The sequence below is a fragment of the Larimichthys crocea genome, chromosome III, assembly GCF_000972845.2.
Source record: "Larimichthys crocea isolate SSNF chromosome III, L_crocea_2.0, whole genome shotgun sequence".
Lineage (NCBI taxonomy): Eukaryota > Metazoa > Chordata > Actinopteri > Sciaenidae > Larimichthys > Larimichthys crocea.
In genome coordinates, this window is record NC_040013.1 from 37,056,321 (window position 1) to 37,076,387 (window position 20,067).

A 20,067-nucleotide genomic window follows, 5' to 3' on the forward strand; every position below is an offset into this window, starting at 1 on the left:
TTCTTAAATACAAAGACTCACTGTACTTTGGCTGCATTTCAAAACGTACAATGGTGTGTTTAAAAATGCAGTTAGGATAAAATGGAAAATTATAAAACACATCTGACATATGGACAATCTCTCCCCCTGTAGTGTGCAACTAATATAGAATAAGTTATAATAACCAGGAAAACTGGAAAACATTGAGTCTCATTACAGTTTGAGCCTGGAAATTGTAAAAGTAAACCTAATCTCAACATAGTTTATCATAACATAATTCATCATTATCATTAATATTTAATTATATATTCTTTAAAGAAAGAAAAACATGGCTACATCCAAAGTACGACATAGATATACATAAGAGATCATATAGACATAAGAAAAAATTAAAAAAAACATTAAGACACTTTAAGAAAAAACACATCAGTCATCAGGAGCCTGACATAATTTTTATATAGCGGGAATACATTTATTGGACATAATATAACATAGCGCATGTGTTTAGGTGTCAACTATAATAATAGGAATTCCTTACTTTCCTACCAGCTGCACATTTTTCTCTATGCAGTAGAGACAAAATCCTCACTGTGTATCTTTCTATGAATATGCTGATTGTCAGTTTAACGCGGCTGACAGGTCAGACCAGTTGTTTGCGAGGTGCGAATACCTTTGAAGACAGTGTCAACCTTCTCGGGCTAATTGTGAGCAGTCATGTTGCGATGTGCAAGTTTAGTTTCCATCAATATGCACACACACAAATACACAAATACACACAAATACACACGGGAGTGTGTAAATAGTATGTTTCTATGCGCGTGCTTCAGTGTGTGCAGTGTGTTCGCCGGCTCACGTGGATGCCACAGAATAGCCGTGGACTTCCTGAAAGTAGTGCCATGCTGTAGGTACGGATTTTAAAAACTAAGCAGAATTTATGCATTTCTTTTGTCGGCCTTAATTAAATATGACTACACTTGTCTTTATCTTAGCAGATTCGTGTCTGTCAAAGAGCACAGTGTAGGAATATCGCGTTATATGTTGTGAGCCGTTACGCCTTTCATATATCCCTCCGCTGTTTTTTGTCCCCTTTCAGACTGTTTTGGTCTTTTCGCTGTTAGCAACGGAAAGAGCCCGAGATAGCTGTAAACCCTATTTTGAGATAATCGCATTTTTTGTTAGGCTTACATAACAGACTGACAGGAGGTGTAACACCCCATGTTTATTTTGGAAGAGTGATTGGTGCGTGTTGTCTTTTTTAAATATTGTTTATTTCTGTTTTAATAGGAATTGTACAGATTGCTAATTTGGCTAGCAACGGTTGGGCAGCTAGCTCCATAGCATAGCATCTTCCTCAAGAGGCACGTTGACGTTAGCCCGCGAGCTAGCCACATCTCAGAGCCGACTGTCACACAAACACACGCCGCCTCGCCGCCAAGAAACCGCCGTGTGAAGCTGGTCGTTTTAAGACGCCGTCTTTTATGGGATCACAATGTCAATGAAGGCCGGTGGAAATCGCAGCAAGCCCGGCGGTGGCAACACCGCTGGAGCCGCCGCCTCCGGTGCCGGAGGAAGCGGCGGGGGAAGACCGAATCTGGGCAGGTCTGTGAAATTAAAACGTCAACGTAGCGACATAAAAACACAACCGTTGGTTTTAACGTGGCCAGCTTTCAGCACTTGGACACAATCATTTTCAACGGTAGCAGTTTTGAGAGATGACATTCCCGTTAAGTGGTCCAAATCCAGTACGTGTTCGTGGACGGTATGTGGGCCTTGCGACGTGTTGGTCACCTAGCGTATCGTTATGCAGTTTAAGCTAGCGAGGCCTGTCTGCTTGCTCCAATAATGTTGCAACTTCGACGTTACGTTGCCTCCTTCTTGCACGTTAGATATGACATATCACCTGGTCTCTGACTATGCATTTAGACATATTTGGGCGGACAAACATATATATATATTTTTTCGCCCCCCACGTGTGTGGCATTGAAGCTGTTCGCCAAGTTGCTGATATCAGTTTACTATCAGGTCGGAGTCAATTTAAGCTAGCCTTAATTAGCCGTTTGACAGCCCATGCTTGTTATTCAGTGCACTTGCTTCATTCAGCGTTATATCGGTTAGCTAACGGGGGCAGCCGGGCGACTTCTCAACCCGAGAGACTGCGATAAAAGCAGCTGTGTTTGTTTTCATTTGACTGGCATGTAAAGCTCGGCTACGTTACCGCAATATTGCTGCAACGGGTTTGCCAAGAAATTGATATAAAGCGTGTGGGCGCACGATAGAAAGGGGCGGGTGTGGAGACGAGGGGTGAGGAGGAGGAGGAGGAGGAGAAGGGGGGAGAAATTACAGACCGACCGACGGACGGACGGACGGACGGACGGGCTTTCAACCTTGACGTTGCCGTCGTTGCTCGTGTGAATTTGTGTCCTTGAAGCATGACATTTCTGTACGTGTCGTCCTTTTAGATAAAGCAAACATATACTGCCAGTGCAGGGGATGCATGCGTATTGTACATTTTGATGGTGTTAATTTAGTCAGGCTTCTGTTCACCGGTCACTAGGACAGTACGTCCGTAGGTTGCGTAGGTTTCATCCATAAAGGCCTTGTGAAGATATTGTCAAATCAGATTTTGGGACTATAAGGCATACAAACGCACATAACGGGTTTAGTATTTAGGAAATGATTGTGTCCAAGTGAGCCCATTACTCGTTTACTACAACGGGTATAATGTAGGGAATGTGGCCATTGCCTACATTGACTCCAGTGTGAATGGCTGGCTGTGTGCCAGCTGCTGAACAAGGTGCATTTTAGGACATGCTTGGGAAAAAAAAAAAAATGTAGGCTACTAAAATGTTTGGCTGATGCCAGCCAAACATTTTAGTAGCCTACATTGAGCATTTTTCAAACCGGTCAGGAAATTTCTGCATCTACTTTGCATTCAAGTGTGCAATGAAAATTCCCATTTGTAAGACATTTCATTGAATTTCTCCTGAGATTTCTATCATTCGGCTGCACGCCCCTCCTCCTTCCCATCAGAGAGCACTTTGCTTCAGCATGCTACGCAAGAAATTCAGTGTCGTGGATGATGACCAGTTTGACAGCGATGCCATGCTTTTCTTTCAGGGGAAGACACAGCGGTAAAGGTCCTGCAGCAGTAAGTATCTACTCTTTTAAGTCAGTGGAAAATAGCTTGTGTGCCAAATAGGCATGGATCAGCAGAAGTTTGGTATACCTGAGAAGGGAAGGCTGATTTTTGAAAACCCACATACTGAATTCATGCTGCTTTTGTTTATTCTGTGCAGTCATTTGAATAGTATAATACTTTTTCCTTTTTTTTTTTTTAAAGGCATGCAGTTTACTTTAAAGGTTGCTTGGTATAGACTTCAGAGACATAAATCCAGTGCTTGAATATCTGTTTCCTGTAGTTATGCATTATGAATGGAACAAATGTCCAATAGGTGTCACATGGCTGTGAGAGCGTGCGTAGCGTACTTTTTCTGTGCAAATGGAAAACACCAGAAGTTAACTGCGTTTTTTTCTTTAGGTAATTTTCAATGGTGTATATGCAAATATGAGGATGGTCCATGTCTTGACTTCAGTGGTGGTATGTTCACTGTGTGTTGTGTTTTTGACATGATGTCTAGTATGTCCTTGAATTTTGTCTTGTGTGTAATAACAACAATGAATGCAGAAATAAGTGCAGTGACAAAAACTAAACTTGATTATAAACAATCATGTGAATCACGCTTACTGTAAATGAATTTGTAACGGCAGTACGTACGTGCAGTCTGTCTTTCACCACATGGTGTTTCTTCAAAATGTCTATGCTGCTGTAAACAAAGCCTGTGTGATTTGTAGAGACAGCTGGTTGCATAAACAAAGCAGAGATTGATCAATCATTTATCTGTTTCACAGCAGATGGGTTTCAGAACTTGTTTTTTGAATGTGTAAATTGACATTGACACTGCATACAGTGAATAATGATAGGTCTGCTCATTTATAGGGGGCCAAGTGCGAGCTAAAAGTGAAAAACGGCGCAGTCTATGAAGGAGTATTTAAGACATACGGTCCAGAGGTAAGGGTCACACACACAGTGCAAAGTTCTTTATAGGCGATAACATTGAACTAGATCCTTGATTTCCTCAATAGAAGTACTAATGATTAATGTTAACTGTGCTGGGAAGATGGTGCCCAGCCAGCACTCAATACCAGCTTCACCCCTGAGGTGTTTTAGACAAAGATCGCCCTTTCCATCTTTCCTTTTATGGAAGAGAGGTATGTAGCCCTTCATTTTCCCTTTTAGGCTGACATATTCCCTAATCTTTCTCCTGTGGGGAAAATATCGTTTTGCACAAATGAAAAGCTTAACCTAAGCAATTCTGTCCAGTTTACTTGACAGAGCTTGGCTTTAACTTCAGTTCTTGTTAGGATGTCAGTAAGATACATTATTCCCTGTTTTCACACCAAACAGTAGGGTTGATATTTATGTATCTTATATCTCCCACCTCTTTCCTAAGGTTGTGTGACTGAAATGTGAGTAAGGCTGGCAGGAGACTCCAGAAGAAATTGAATTTGGCGTGCTTGCACAGGCAAACACACCACTCTGTTTTGAGACCAAAACAAAGCATCACATTTGGCTTTTATTACCACAGTGTGTGCAAGCTGAACAGTCAAACACACTGAAATATTCACAGAGCTGTATCCTCTACCCCTTTGTACACTGTCTCCAAGTCAACAGTGTAATGTTTGGTTGCAGGACTTGTATTTCTCCACAATATTGTACTAGTTTGTAGTCAAAACTTCTTGTTTTTAGGACATTAGAAGTTGTGTCTGCTCCCATTGCAACTCACTAGCTCCTCCATCTGGCATGGGTGCCATAAATGAGCAGAAAGCTTCAAGGATTTAGTGGCATTTTGCGGCAAGGTTTCAGATTCCAACCAACTGCTTACCCCTCACCTCACCATCCCCTCCCAAGCGTGTGGGAGAACATATAGTGGCCCATGAAACTTGCAGAATAACACAACGAGAGCCAGTGTAGAAAGTGTAGAAACCCACTCCCACACAAAAACGCAACAAGTCTTATTTCCAGGTGATTATACACGTATTCTGTCAATAACTCCAAATCTTACCCTCTGGAGACTTTTGGTGATATATGCTGTCAGCCCAAAAAAACTTAGGCAAACATGTTGATGTGGCATGCTGGGCCAAGACATTCACATCAATTGATATAAAGGATTAGGTTCTCTCTTCTCTGGTTCTGCTCATGAGGTTTAATTAATCTTCTAATCTATCCTTTTTTGATTCATAATTTAATATTGATGTCAGATAATGGTGAAAGAAGTAACCATAATTCCCCAGAGCTCAAGGTGACGTCCTCAGACAACTGGTGTACGATTTGGATGAATTCATGGTCTTGATCCTCCATGATGTTCCATGGTTCCTCATCTCTTCTATAATTTAGGATTTTGCTGTATTTCAGATTCCCCTTTAATCCATTTGAACATAACTTTGTCCCTCAGTGTGACCTGGTATTGGATGCAGCCCACAGAAAGAGCCCAGAGCCGAGCATAGCTCCCAGGAAAGAGGATATTGTGGAGAGCATAATTTTCAAGGCCTCAGATGTCGTTGTGGTGACCTTCAAAGATGTGGACCTGAATTTCGCCAGGAAAGGTACTGAGAATGTTTCTGTTGACAAATATTATCTAGATACATTCAGCAGTCTATCTGGCCTTGTACTAAAAACCAGTGAAGCTTACACAATGTCACTCAATGAGTTTGTCACTTTGTATTCATTGCGCACACACAAAAATAAACACATGCCTGAGTGAATGCCTATCAGTGCATACATTCAACATATTGATCTTTTGCAGACTATATTCACTACCTTGATGTCACAAAGGCTCTGGCATGAGTTAAATCTCGTGTGTCCGCTCTGAGTGGCCAGTCATTGAAGACTAATGTGATGTATTGATTGGTCCGAAGGTTGCCCTGGCACAGCAAGGACATTCAATAAAGGCCGAACAAGTCTTTTTCATCTAATTCATCTTGACCCATACAATTCTCATTTGAACAATAATGGACTGCGTGAAAACAGGTGAAAAGGTGTGAGGGCTGCACCACATGATTGGAAGAGATAGCGCTGCACTTGTGCCACATCTAGAAGTCAAATAATTATTAAATTGAAGAATTGTGAGCTGACTGGAAATTTCACAATGTTTGCAGAAAAGTAAACAATCTGAAGCACCAGTTTTGGTGATCTTGAGTTTGGCTAGAACTATGAATTAACTTCCCATTAAAACATGCAGATGATCCATATTTTAAAATTGCTGAAAAAGAAGTCAACTGTTGGTGTGATCACCAGTCAGTCATCCTATCTGTCAGTCTATCTTCTGATTCTTTGTCATCTGTCTGTCTTTTCTTTCCAATGGTCTAGTCTCCTCTGATACAGGTAATATATGGCTGTTTTGTCCTCTTGCACATCTCTGTATGCACTCAAAAAAAAAAAAAAGTGAATCTCTTTGGCTTTGGTCTGATCTGTTGCTACCTTATTTGCTGCATTTTAAATCCAATTTGATGACAGAATTTGGCGAATACTGCTTTTCATATAACCTTTTAAAAATACAAATCAAATATCTAATGCCGATCACTCTTGCTCCATCATTTCACCAGATCGTTTATTATCTTTTAGACTGGATGTTGCTTTCGGTGGAAGAGTTGCCACCTTCCCTATCATACACCAGCTTTAACTTTAGAGGTCAGAAGAGGTTCAAAATTGAAGCCTCGGTCATCATACGCATGGCCTTACTTATGAGGACTTATGAGAATGTGTGAGAGATGTACAGCTAATAGTTTAAAATGCTTAATGTAGTAAACTAATACTTGTTTTAAACTAACACTAACTGTAGTTTTAGTTAAAGCTGTCATTTTAAGTTATATTTAGTTAATATTTAAGATATAAGTAGTAGCTCATTTTATTATGGTTGAGGTGCCGTTGGAGCCTGTATGTAACCAGCCAACAAAGGCAATACTCACACTCAGAAAAAGGAAGCGTATGGTTATTATTTTTGTTTTAACTTATCTTTTAGATCATTGTTTTATTTTCCTAAATATGGAGTTCTGCTGAGGCACTGGATTTTAAACCCCACTGGACTCCAGACTCAGCTCCAATCAGAGCTGGATGCATAAATGGAAATACTAAGCGCCGACTATGATTCCATTGAAAGCAACAGATTGAAATCTCATGTTGAGCATTTGCACCTTAATCTTCTTTCTGAGAATTGTTTTAAATAGTTATGTCACGATGTTTAATTTGGTTTGGCCCTGAAGTGCTTTGAGGACTTGTAATTGACTGCAATCTAAATGCATGTTTGCTTACCCCTCACTATGCCTACGTTTGATTTGTAAATGTTCCTTATTTTATGTACGATTCCCTGGATGGACAGTGTGCACTGAGTATACCGACCACCTCTACTAATATAATTCAGGCCTGTTAGTCCAGCTGTCTGTATGATGCCGATCTAATATTTCTGAACTTGCTCTCTTCTAGAAATGCTTAAATGCACTTTGTATTGTGGGATGAGTTGGGATGACTGAGTTATGTAACTGCAGGTGGCTCAGATGCTTTATGCACATAGTCCATTGGTGCCAGTTCTGAGAATGTGCGAGCAGACTTGGTCTGACATGAGATCAGATTTCCTTTCAAATATATAATTGGGGTTTTTATTTGAGCATGCCTTTCCCTGGTTTCAGTTGAGCCAACTAAAGTGTCCTGTAAGTTTAGTGAAATATAATGAATGGTCCTAAATGTGTGGACTATAGTCCACACACAAGTAGTTTTATACATGTGAATGTTGCTTTTCAAGCTGTTGCTGTGGTGATGAGAAATAAATGAAGTGGGGGGCAGAAAGTCAGGCTATGTAGACGCTTTAGCCAGCTGAAAATATTGCAGTCTTACTCATGATTTAATTGGTATATTTTGTTACAGACTGGGATAGTGGTCAGGAACTAAATCTGTTTTTACAAGGCTGTTTTCATACTGTTGCTCACACTGCCAGAACCCTTTATCTTGTTAGCTTTACTAAGGCCAGCTCAAGCAATAGCTCAATTTTTCTTTGAAAGGATTTTTCCCCAATCCAGTTAGACCCATGTCTGGTTGTGAGTGGGTGTGCCTGGTGAACCACCACTACCTCCATGTAGACCTTTGCTGTGAGAGTTTGTGGCAGAAGCTCTTGAGGCATGAGCGCTTCCCTGCATAAACAATTAAGAGTGCAGCCATGTGACTGTATACCATCATGAGCTTCTGTGTGTGTGTGTGTGTGTGAGAGAGATTATGTGTTTGTGCGTGGCAGTCGGCTGTACATAAATATGTATTTGATGTGTGTGTGTGTGTGCCGCAGACAACTTCACAGATGCAGCAGTGAGCAGTAGGATCAATGGCGAGCATAAAGAGAAAGATCTAGAGCCTTGGGATGGAGGAGAGACCCACAACTCTGACAGCCTCGAGTCTCTGGATACAGATGTGGTAAGAAAACGACACAAACACAAGAAATCTGATTAATGCTACGCTTGTGAGTGCATAGAAAATGGAATCCATACAGGCCTTCATAAATGACAGCAACAGATGTAAACACAGGTTATGCCATCTGATCCACAGCATTGATCATTTGTATAAAGGCCTTCTATAAGCTCCATTTCTTTCTTTCTTTCTTTCTTTCTTTCTTTCTCTTTCAGTCAAACGGGTGGGACCCCAATGACATGTTCAAGTACAATGAGGAGAAGTATGGAGTCTTGTCCACATATGACAGCAGCCTGTCCACATATACGTAAGTTTCTTTATGTCCTGTTAGAACATGTTCTCTTTTGTAGCACATTTTCTTGCATATAAGTAATCTACATGTACACGTACACATACACACACACACACATACACACACACACACACACACACACACACACACACGTACATCACTCTTTAACTGTGTTTGGTGTGATCTCGCGTAACAAAAGTAAAAACATAATATCAGGCCTTCCTTAGTCACTCCGTCACCCTGCTGCCCTTGTCTGACCTGAGCTTGTTTCCCAGGGTCCCCCTGGAGCGGGACAACTCAGAAGAGTTCCTCAAGAGGGAGGCGCGTGCTGCCCAGCTGGCAGAGGAGATTGAGGCCAGTGCCACATACAAGGCCCGTGTGGCCCTGGAGAATGATGAACGCTCTGAGGAGGAGAAGTATACTGCTGTGGTGCGAGGGGAAAGGGAGCCCCATACACTTAGCAGGTGAGACCAAGACACTCATACACACTTACATACTACTAGCAGTGCAGACCTTGCCAGTTATGTAATCATAATAACCAGTATGTGCCTCTCAGATTTCATTTACTCTCATTGTTACTGGCTGTTGATGTGTGCTAAAATGTCAGCTACTTTAAAATGCAGCAGCTTAACAACACTGCAACATTTACAATCCTATATATTGTTGTTAAATGGACATACTGTAAAGTCACTTAGCTGGCCCAGCAGATAATTGAGTCAGTAAGTTTTGTTGGAACATATGTCATTCATGATCTATTGTTATAATGTTTTTTTACACAAGTAGCAACATGTTCGTCCAGTCAAACTGGCTACAAATAAAATTGTGTACTTAATTTCCGGTGTCTAAGATTTTACAAAGGCATGGCATAAGCCACATTTAATTTTTTTAAATAACGTTCTCCCCACAGTACATGCACTACTGTACAAGTACCTAATGATTGTGGGTCTGCAGTAGAAAGGCACCGGCTTGAGAAACATAGTTAAGCCTTGAAGGGAGACAAAGTAATTCCAGCAAATTCACTAAGTAGACAGCAGCTGTTCCGAGAACAAATACTTCCTTAGTAATTAAAGAAAACATGTTCATTTTGGCTGATGAGAAGTACTTAGTTGAATGTAATAGAGTGTAGAATTAATTCCTCCCCTTTGTTATCTTGACTATTGTCTCTGCCGGTGCTGTCTGTGTGTGTGCGCGCGCAGAGAGAACAAGTACATTCCTCCAGGTCAGAGGAACAGGGAGGCGATGTCATGGGGACCGGGACGTCAGAATTCACCTCGCCTGGCTCAGAGCTCAGCTGGACCATCAGCTCCTCGACCAGGACCTCATGACTACAGTCCTAGCTCCGGGGCTGACCAGAGGGTGGTTAACGGAGGTGCGTTAAATACATCATGCACAAACCTGTGGTGTTCTTTTCTATACCCTATAAACACCATGTATAAAATACTTGTGACACATACAGAGATGCACTGTTATCTTCTGCTGTATAAAAGATGTAAAACTGATAGTGGTGTTGAGTCTCTGGGATGTTCATATTTGTTGCTGTTAATCAATTTTATGCATTTATCATAAGTCAATTAAGTCATTTAATTCCTGGCTTGCCATCCATTCTTTCTTATATTAATCTCCCCCTCTTTTTGTCCTGCTATACCTTTTGTTTTCCCCACTTTAACTGGTTGTCATCCGCTGGTTGTCATCCTTGATCATTTGTCCTTCCCTCTTTTAGGTTCATCCCATTGGCCCTCACCCTGTCCGTCTCCTTCCTCCCGCCCCCCCTCTCGTTACCAGTCTGGCCCCTCCTCCCTGCCTCCTCGGGCGACCACGCCCACCAGGCCACCTTCCAGACCCCCCTCTCGACCTTCCAGGCCTCCCTCTCACTCATCCCACCCCTCCTATCCCCCCTCCTCATCTTCCTTTTCCCACCATGGGCCCACGTCGCCAGCCTCCACTCTGCCCAAACGCATGTCTTCAGAAGGTACCCACATCAGTGTGGAGTAGACCTGGGCAAAGGCACGAGTTGAAGGTGGATGGATTGAGCTCAATATGGAAAAGAAAATTCCCAATCATCTTGAAAGATGTTAGAAGTGTCTTGAAAATTAAATAAGAAAACCACTTTCAAAAATACATTTGCCCAGGTCTAGTGTGGATCAACACAAATAGGTGAAACGGCTTCTTCAGACTGATTTGGGGTCAGATTTTCAATTTCTACACAAATGGAAATTGTGACACCGTGTCCTAACTGAATGTGAGCTGATATTAAGTGATGAGACGCGATAATCGGACACAGAGTACGTTAAATATGCACTTTTGTTTGTGCCATGTTTGTACTTTTTAAATTGAAAACACACTTTTCATATTGCGATATTTAGATGTTTTTTTTGCTGGAAATTCCATAAAATAGAGCCAAGTAGATTGTTATAAGCAATCATGTGTTTTCTTACCAGAAACAACCAGGATGTTCCAGATGCTGGAAGTCTGCCTTCAGCTAGCTGCGACCTTATTCAGGTTAAATAAAAAGGCATTGTTTAGAGAACTCCTTATTTCAACTTTATTAATCAACAGTATTAATTAGCATATGCTTCCAATTTGAGCGTCAGGAATTTATGCCATCCGACAAAAGTTCAGCTCAAAGCGATGTTCAGTGCTGCATCATTTGCAGCCAATGATGAAATTAAACTGATCGCTTGCATCGCATGCAGTTAGGGCACGGCCTGAGGATTTGGTAAGTCACAAAACTGATCCTTTGTCAGTGCATCAGGCAGTTTCACCTTGGCATGTGGGTGCGCCACAGTGTGTGCTGTGCATTCTGTTTAGCAGTTAAGGCCACTGAAAACACCAAGTCACCACTTTGTCGAAGAGAAGGTCAAGATGAAGAGTAACTGTTAACTCATCATTGAGCTTTTCTGCCATTCGTGTCTTTTGATCAAATGTCTGTAAGTCTGTCCCAGCAGCACTGTTGGGCAGCAGTGTTATCTGTTGTACCTTTTTATCACAAGTTAACATTATTACAGCGACCACTGGAGGACCGCAAACAAGACAATTAAGTTACTTTGTAATTAATTTTTTTTTAATTTTATTTATTATTTTAAAAAAAAAGTCCTGCCATGTTCACACCTAAACACCTCAAAACTATATGCAAACACGTCCTTGTTTCATGTGTTGCTATCCAAATAGTTTTGGACTGTTTATACTTCTGAAATGTTTTAATTAACAGGGCAAACCTCCATCTAGTGTTTGTGTGCAAACTTTGCTAAACAGTGAATTATTTCAACACAGGTTTCCACCTCACATTTTTTCCTCCGTTTCCCCATTTCTCATCTCTTACTTCACTTGGTTTTGGTTTGAAAAGTGTGGTGTGTTGTTGGATCACTTTACAGGATCATCTGCAGTTTTTTTTCCACTAACATGCATGTCACAAAATAACAATACCGTGTGTGTATGTGATATCTAAACCTTAGACTGAAATGTAACCAGTGCAGAGGTTCGGGTTTTTCAAAGCTTTTATGAGACACAGATTGTTCACAGGCTGTTCACTGTGTTTACTTCACCTCCACTGTGTGTTTATGGAGCTCTGCCTGACTTCATCTGTCTTTTTTTCATCCATAGGTCCACCCAGGATGTCTCCAAAATCCCAGCGGACGCCTCGTGCTCACAGAGTGCCACCCTGCCGGACTGGCGTTCCTCCAGGAGTGGATTTAATTTCCCACAATGCCCCTGGAGAGGTCCCCGTGACTCCACCAACCAGGAGCAGCTCCTCCGGAGGAACATGGTCCTCGGTGGTCAGTGGAGGTAGGATAGATTTTCTTTTTATTTCTTTACTTTCTGTGTGTTTTTATTTTGATAAATGTCCAACTTTATAAATATTTCTATTTCATTATATCAGACACTGGAGTATACAGTATCTGCAAAGGAGATATCGTTATATATTGTATCACCAATTTCTGACTTCTTCCCATCCTCAGCTCACAGACCTCGCTCCCCTCGACAGAACAATATGGGTGGAGTCTCCACTGGCTCCTCCTCCCTCCCTTCACCCCAGACAGGAACAGTTCCTGTGGAAACTGCTGCTACACCTACATCAGCTTCTTCTCCTACTGTTGCTAGCCCCACCCCCAACATGGTCATCTCTTCATCAGGAGATGGTAAGTTTAAAATGAACCCACACATGTGCTTGGATTTGACGTCTTAGTGCATGTTCTGTCAGTGTCTGAAGCACTGTTAGCAAATTCTTGCTCTGCTGCTGGGAGGAAACGGACTTTTTTTTTTTCTGTTCTGTATAGCAAAAGAGTGTCGTGTCCAGGAGACAAGACAAACATCACCCACAGCAAACAAGGAGAACATCAAGCCTTTGGACAGCTCACCTAGTATCACCAGACCAGTCTGTAAAGGTACACTATACACTAGACAGCAGTATTCACTAGAATCTGGCTCCATTTGGATAAACCCTCAATCATCTCTCTCACCCTACAGGACCCCCTTCTATGGCACCAGACCACAGAAAACAAATAGATAATTTAAAGAAATTTAGTGTAGATTTTAGGGTAAGTATCTTTTTCTAACTATCTCCATGTTTCTGTGGCTGCACTACATCTTTCGCCGTGTGTTTACCTCCTCTAACCGCTCTTCTCACCTTCCCTCTTCCAGTTGCAGTCTAGTTCAAACTCAGACCCTGCCTTTGACCAGATGATGACCAAGCCTCCCAGAGATCCAGCAGACAAGCCTAAAGACCTTCCCCTGGACAAAGCCTCCACAGTGGGGCGGGATGGCAATGAAGAGGGTGTTGTAGTGATTGCTGCTGGCACCCCAGGTGGTGTCCCAGCACCATCCACCACCACCACTACCACGAACACCAGTAAGCCTGGCAGCCCCGCTGCACTGTCCCCATCTCCTTCAGCCCCAGACCAGAAGAGGGCGGGGCTGGATATGACATCACAGGGAGTTCAGACGACAGCCACGCAGTCCACATTCAGTGGACCCAAGCACGAGGAGAAAGAGGAGAAAAAAGAAGCAGTACAAGAGTGAGTTGAATGTTGAGAGGGGAGGTTGTATATTTTTAAAGGATACATCCGGTGATACTTTGTGGGCCAAACCACCAGTCACCAGACCTGATCCTGATACATTTTATTCTTTGCTATATACGTTCAATGTGATCCAAAAATGATGATCCTCACTAGAGCAACAAATGTCCATAAATCCACCATTGAAAATTGTAATATTAATTCCAGACTGATCCTTTTAAATGATGGCTTTTTCACTGTCTGTTCTCGATTGCAGTCAAGTGAGAAAATCAACCCTGAACCCGAATGCCAATGAGTTCAAACCTAGGTTCAATACACAGGTCAGTATGTCATGCTGCTGCCAGGCTACACAATTAAAACACCACAAACTGAGTTTGTTATTGAGCTTGATTTTTTTAATGTCTCGCTTTATATTCTCCTTAATCAGCCTAAACCAGCCAACACCCCGACGCCTCCACGGCCTCAGGGCCAGCCGAGCCCCTCAATTGTGGTCCAGCAGCCCCCAACTGTGTACGGTCAGACGGTCTGCTTTCCCCAGATGTATCCCCTCACACCAGTCAGCCCTGGAGTGCAGGTGAGACCCTCATCTACATGTTGTAATGTGCAGTATGAGGTCAGATTGTTTGTATTCAGCACAGTATCACACTGTATCTCTATGAACGTTCATTAAAGATCCCTGATGACCATCACCATGAGCTCTGCAAACATGTCTGCTTATGTTCAACCTCATTTTGGTGTTTTCCATCTGATTTATCTCTAATGCATGCCAACATTATTTCCTCTGCTTTTCTTTCTTTTATTTTTAATAGGCTACATCACAAATTTTTTTTTTTTTTTGTAGTTTTGTTTTCTTTGTACACCTTGATATGCAGATTATGCGCATCCTTCATCATCACTCTACTCTGCCATCTTCAAGGCTCTGTTCTTTTGAATTGAATTATTTTTGCTGAATTTGAAAAATGTTTAGGTAAATGTTTGGGATGACAAGCTTAGAAATGTTTAAAGAAAGGAAGAACTGTGAAAATAGTGTGCAATACGATGTCAACGTAATCTTTTCAGTATTAAATCAAAGGTTTTCTAGCACATTTCTGATGAAAGTTAACATTTGTAGTCATAAATCAATATTTTTTCCTGTGTTGCTTTAAGAAAAACTTGGTGATCCAACATCAGACACGTGTAAACGATAAAATACCTTGGTGAACAACTAAAGAGTGGTTCTCTTTTCCTTTTCTCCCCCTCCTCCTCTCTCTCTCGCTCCATTAGAAAAGCATAATATGGAAGGTTTGTGAATTTTTTAAATCCTTTTATTTTTTAAAGCCCAATCAGTACTGAGATGTTTTGCTTGCTTGTTGAATTAATGCCATCAGATGTTGGTTTGCCAACTTCTTATTGCAATTCATGTTAAACTGTCACCACAGATGGTCTTATAACGTCATCTTATTTCTATTGGCTTCATCTGTTTTCCCGAACAAATGGCCGGAAGCTAATAGGAGTTAAGGCTCTTATGTTTTTGCTGCAGTACTGTTCGTAATAGAAATGCATGGTGTATAATGTGGAAGATGACAAGCAGTCATAGTTGTAAAACACACTTTTCTGCCCATTGATAGACAGGCATAGAACATGCATGTGGTCCCAGGTAAGAGATAATTCCCAATCTCACATGCGCATATGTTTTTTTTTAATATGTTTTTTGTTTGGGCTGTGTGAGGGGTAGGCTACTAAAGCAACAGTTAAAAGCCCCACAGAGTGGTAGTAAAAATCAAAGTCCCACACAAATGAGCAAACATTCATCTGTTTTTAGTCGAGGGCTGCTCTCCATTCTTGTAGAAATGATGCTAAAGCGCCCTGTGGAGATTGAGTATAAACTTGTGTTCTTCGTCTGCCATCCTCATTCCCTTCCTCACTCCAGTCTCCAGCTATGTACCAGGTTCAGATGCCTCATATGACAGTCAGCCAGTCTAAACCCTACAGACCAGGTAAAGGTGAGAATAACCACTGCTTTGTCTCATTTTCTTTCTTTCTTTCTTTCTTTCTTTCTTTCTTTCTTTCTTTCTCAGATAACACGACGAAAGAGTTGCATTATGTTTTTTATTTTATTTTTTTTGTAGCTGTACTATTACTTCATATCGATTCTGTCAGCCGTAAAAGTGTTCAGAAAGACCAGTTTATAATCTAGAGGAGTAGAAAACATCTCCTGACATGTTTCTAACAGAAGGAGGCCGTGCAACTGAATCACCTGTCAAGCAGTCAGGAACTAAATGATAAACTTTTATATGTATTGATTTGCAGTGTAAGAACAAAATTGAACAGATGCAATAAAAGCAAACTGTTAAAACAGTCAAAGATGAAGTCCAGATGGCAGAATTTGATACAAGTATTAGAAACTGATATGAGCATATGATTAGTGCAAACTGTTGAAATGAATAAAGGAATAATTGCACTTGGATGAGCTACATAAATGGGGGATTTATTACATGCATCAATTCAAGCATTTATCAGTTCAGCTAACTAACTATTTTAGACAACTAGTGTCTTTGTGAAATCAGGACTAATTTGATCAAATGGGCTGAAATCTTGACTTGTATTTGTGCCAACTCAGTAAATAATTTCCCTCTTTCAAAACCAGTTTAAGATGTTAAACAAAGCTTCTTCCCTATGAAATCTTTTACGCGAATCTCCAGTTCCCAACATGCCACAGCAGAGGTCAGACCAGCATCACCCACCAGGCACACCCACCATGATGCACCCAGCGACGGCAGCGGGACCACCTATTGTAGCACAGAGCCCTGCATACTCTGCCCAGTACTTCACCTGCAGCCCGCAGCAGTTCACCAGTCAGCCACTGGTCCAGCAGATGACACATTACCAGTCACAGGTAAGATTTGACTCTCGTCTACACCGCTTTCAGAACAATTAGCTCCACCCAGGAGGCTCCTCCCTCAAGAACCGCATGCAACCATTACGGTTAAAACCTTGGTGCCATCACTTAGTGCTGGCAGTCTTTATCCCTCCCAGCTGTTCGCTGTCAGCCATTTGTCTGACAGATGCTTGTGGTCCAGCAGCCTGACAGGGTGCCAGTTTTTCATCACTTCTGATTTGTGCAGCTGACGGCAGGTTCCTGCCTCGAACGCCTGAAGGGTTGTTACCTGTTTGCATGCAAGCATGTGCCTGGTTCTTCTTCACAAAATCATTTTTATTTAACAACCCGCCAACCTTTTTTAATAAAATGCTGTAAAATTGTAAATATCAGATGACACCAGGCGTTTGATGCTAAAATACATTTGGTAACAAAAATGTATTGATGTTTGATACCGAGCCCCTAGGTGAGGAGAACACACACACACACACAGGCTCAACTACTGATGCTGTCCATCTTCTCTTTGTCCTTGTGTGTCCTCCAGGCGCAGCATGTGTTCAGTCCGGTAATGCAGGGCAGTGCCAGGATGATGGCGCCTCCCACGCATGGCCAACCCAGCCTCGTCTCTTCCTCAACCACACAGTACCCAGAGCAGACACACACCATGTATGGTACGTCAGCCCAACCATGCATATGTTTTCATATGAATATGAACAGGTCAGAATGTCGCCGTTTGAATATTTTCCGTCTTCAATGATTCCTGTCACACAGTGTCTCCAGGGCCAATGCATCAGCAGTATCCCCACCCCAGCGCCACCTTGCACCCTCACCCACAGCACCCCCAGCCCTCTGCCACGCCTACAGGCCAAGCCCAGCAGGGTGGTCCTCCACAACATGGAGGTCCTCCTAGCCACCCGGCTGCCAGCCCAGTTCAGCACCCACAGCACCAGCAGGCAGCAGCAGGTAAGATTGGAAGTGGGGATTTTCCTGCCTTACCGCTGGAGCTGGATATTTTCAAATGGAATACTATAATAATGCGTTTAAAAGTGTTCTCGTGTGTCGTAGCGGCAGCAGCAGCCCAGGCCTTACACCTGGCTAATCAGCCCCCGCAGCAGCAGATGTACTCTGCTTTGGCCCCGACGCCCCCCTCCATGACCCCAGGGCCCAACCCTCAGTCTCCCCAGGCATCGTTCCCCTCTGCCCAGCAGACAGTCTATATCCACCCACAGCAGGTGCAGCACGGCTACAACCACAACCACATGGCACACGTGCAGCAGGTAGGTCGCAACCTGCTATCAGCCGCCCACAGAGGCTCCGGCCAAGTAATCAGATTGGCAGTGTTTCGTGGATGAGACTTTCAGTGTGGGAGTGAGGAAATCTGGGATCAGTTCCAGCAGGTGTTTAAGTTTATGAATGGGTCATATTTGGGTGTTGATAATGCTGTAAGTGCAGTGGATAGGGTTTTGGCAGCACCAGTTTAGATTAGGATGTACATCTTACTTCTTACTTAGTGGAAATAAGTGGTGTTTAGTTACGAGAGGAACACTGCACGCTACAAGACACAGAGGAAAATGTTTTTCATTGATCAAAAGGCCGTCCAACTGTACTAATACAAGACAGTTAAATATCTGGGCCTTTTCTCTCTTTAAAGAAACAGTTACTTACAGAGACAGAAATGAGAAAACGTATTTATCCTTCTGTGCTTTGGTGTTTGTCAAGAGATGGTGTACTTATTCCACAATCCACACCCACAAATTGCTCCCCAGGTCTTACTACAGAGGCAGGAGCGGTGAATTTCGTCTGAACTTGTCTCTTGTCCTTGCGTTTTTCTCTCAACATCATTCTCCCTCTCTCTTTGCTCTCGCTGTCGCACACACACTCTCCCTCACACCTAGGCCCATATGCAGTCTGGTATGGTGCCATCTCACCACCCAGCACCCACCCACCCCACGATGATGCTGATGGCTACCCAGGGTCCTCCAGGAGGTCCGCAGCCACCTATGCCCCAGACTGCCCTCAACCCCATACCTGTTTCCTCCACTACACATTTCTCCTACCTGGCACATCCACAAGGTACGTTTGTTTTATTAACTAGCGCACTCCTGTGTAAGGGTTGCTTTCCCTTCCTCTGAAATAAAGAGGTATGTTTGATTAGTGACACATTGTGTCTTGTGTCTGACTAGCTGTCGTTAATCCTCATGTATGTGCACAACATTCAAATGCTTACCATATATGATCTGGTTGATTTATCCGCTCATTGGATAACTTCAAATTTTTGTATTTGCACAACATAAAAGATATCCAAGTCATTAATATGGAGTTATTACATGGTATTGAAAAGGTCATATAGATGATGACTGCCCTCATTAGCCATCTTAAGTCTTGTAACAAGAATAGCTGCCATCCACCGTGATCCGTCACAGTTTGAGTCCGTCTCCCTACCCCTAGCTGGGTAGCTAAGATTGATGGGTACCAAAACTTGGCATTAAATGGACCCCCGGGGCTAAATTGCTAAAGGCTGTAGTATGGATACACTCTGATCTTTTGAAGAAAGATTTCTCTTTTTCTGGGGTAACATTGGGGGGATACTGGTTTGATTTGTCTAATCCAGACAGCTCAATATTTATCACCTTTAGACAAAGTTTGGAACGATTACAGCAAGCGGAAACTGTCTCAACATTCGTATCGACTGTTGTTTTCAGGTGCGTTGAAAAATGAGAGCGGTCTGTGGCTCCATGAACTTTACATTTCCCCCATTTTGTCTCATCTCTGCAGTGCAACCTCATCATCAGCAGCAGCTGTAGATAGAGGGCGCCAGCGAGCTGAGGGACCCGCTCTGCGTCGCGCTTCTCAACCAGAGCCTTCATAACCAGGCGATGAAGAGAATGAGAGCCCTCCCTCTTCTCTCTTTCCTCATCCTCACCAGACATGCTTCACATCAGCTTTTCTCTTCCCTTCTCTTCCCTCCCCTCCCCTCCCAGACTAGGCAATAAGAGAATGTTAACAGGTTGATGCAGTGACATGTTTTAACGAGCTAGAGAGAGTTTTAACGGACAAGACTGCTCCTATTCAGCCCCTGGTCACATACGGACATTTGCAAACACACACACAGATACTCACCCAAAACAATACACACCCGTTCAGATGCACACACATACACACACTTTCAGGGGTCCAAAATTGCAACTTGAGTCAGCTTGTCAAGTAAGATGTGAAAGAGAGAATGAGTAACTAATCAGTGAGTGAAGAAGAAAATTCAACTGGAACTTGTATTTTGTCTGCACCTTGTTCTGAAAAAAAAAAAAATCTTCCAACCTTTAGACAGTATTAATCTTACTGTTTATTGCTGCTGCTATGTGCTGCGTTTGTTTCCAGACTACATGAAAGGTTTCTAACCAAACTAAAATCAAAAAACATG

At 42.5% G+C, this 20,067-nt stretch overlaps 1 protein-coding gene across 9 annotated transcripts; it reads left to right on the plus strand.

Moving 5' to 3' along the window:
• Window positions 1-804: 804 nt before the first annotated feature.
• atxn2 (ataxin 2) lies at window positions 805-20,021 on the plus strand. 9 transcript variants are annotated; one of them, XM_027277722.1, is made up of 27 exons: window positions 805-884; window positions 1,264-1,578; window positions 3,097-3,127; window positions 3,518-3,577; window positions 3,977-4,048; window positions 5,493-5,643; window positions 6,407-6,421; window positions 8,370-8,494; window positions 8,704-8,795; window positions 9,056-9,244; window positions 9,977-10,149; window positions 10,501-10,749; window positions 12,381-12,563; window positions 12,737-12,916; window positions 13,055-13,162; window positions 13,245-13,315; window positions 13,419-13,792; window positions 14,049-14,112; window positions 14,220-14,366; window positions 15,056-15,073; window positions 15,702-15,774; window positions 16,474-16,667; window positions 17,194-17,320; window positions 17,421-17,612; window positions 17,697-17,926; window positions 18,545-18,722; window positions 19,425-20,021. In XM_027277722.1, the coding sequence occupies exons 2-27, from the start codon at window positions 1,469-1,471 to the stop codon at window positions 19,451-19,453; spliced, it is 3,435 nt and encodes a 1,144-aa protein (XP_027133523.1). In that variant the 5' UTR covers window positions 805-884; window positions 1,264-1,468; the 3' UTR covers window positions 19,454-20,021. The 9 variants fall into 9 exon arrangements, with proteins under 9 accessions (XP_027133523.1, XP_027133524.1, XP_027133527.1 ...); XM_027277723.1 differs by lacking the exon at window positions 805-884 and having other exon boundaries at window positions 1,056-1,578; window positions 15,702-15,768; XM_027277725.1 differs by lacking the exon at window positions 805-884 and having other exon boundaries at window positions 1,057-1,578; window positions 17,715-17,926.
• The last annotated feature ends 46 nt before the right edge of the window (window positions 20,022-20,067 follow it).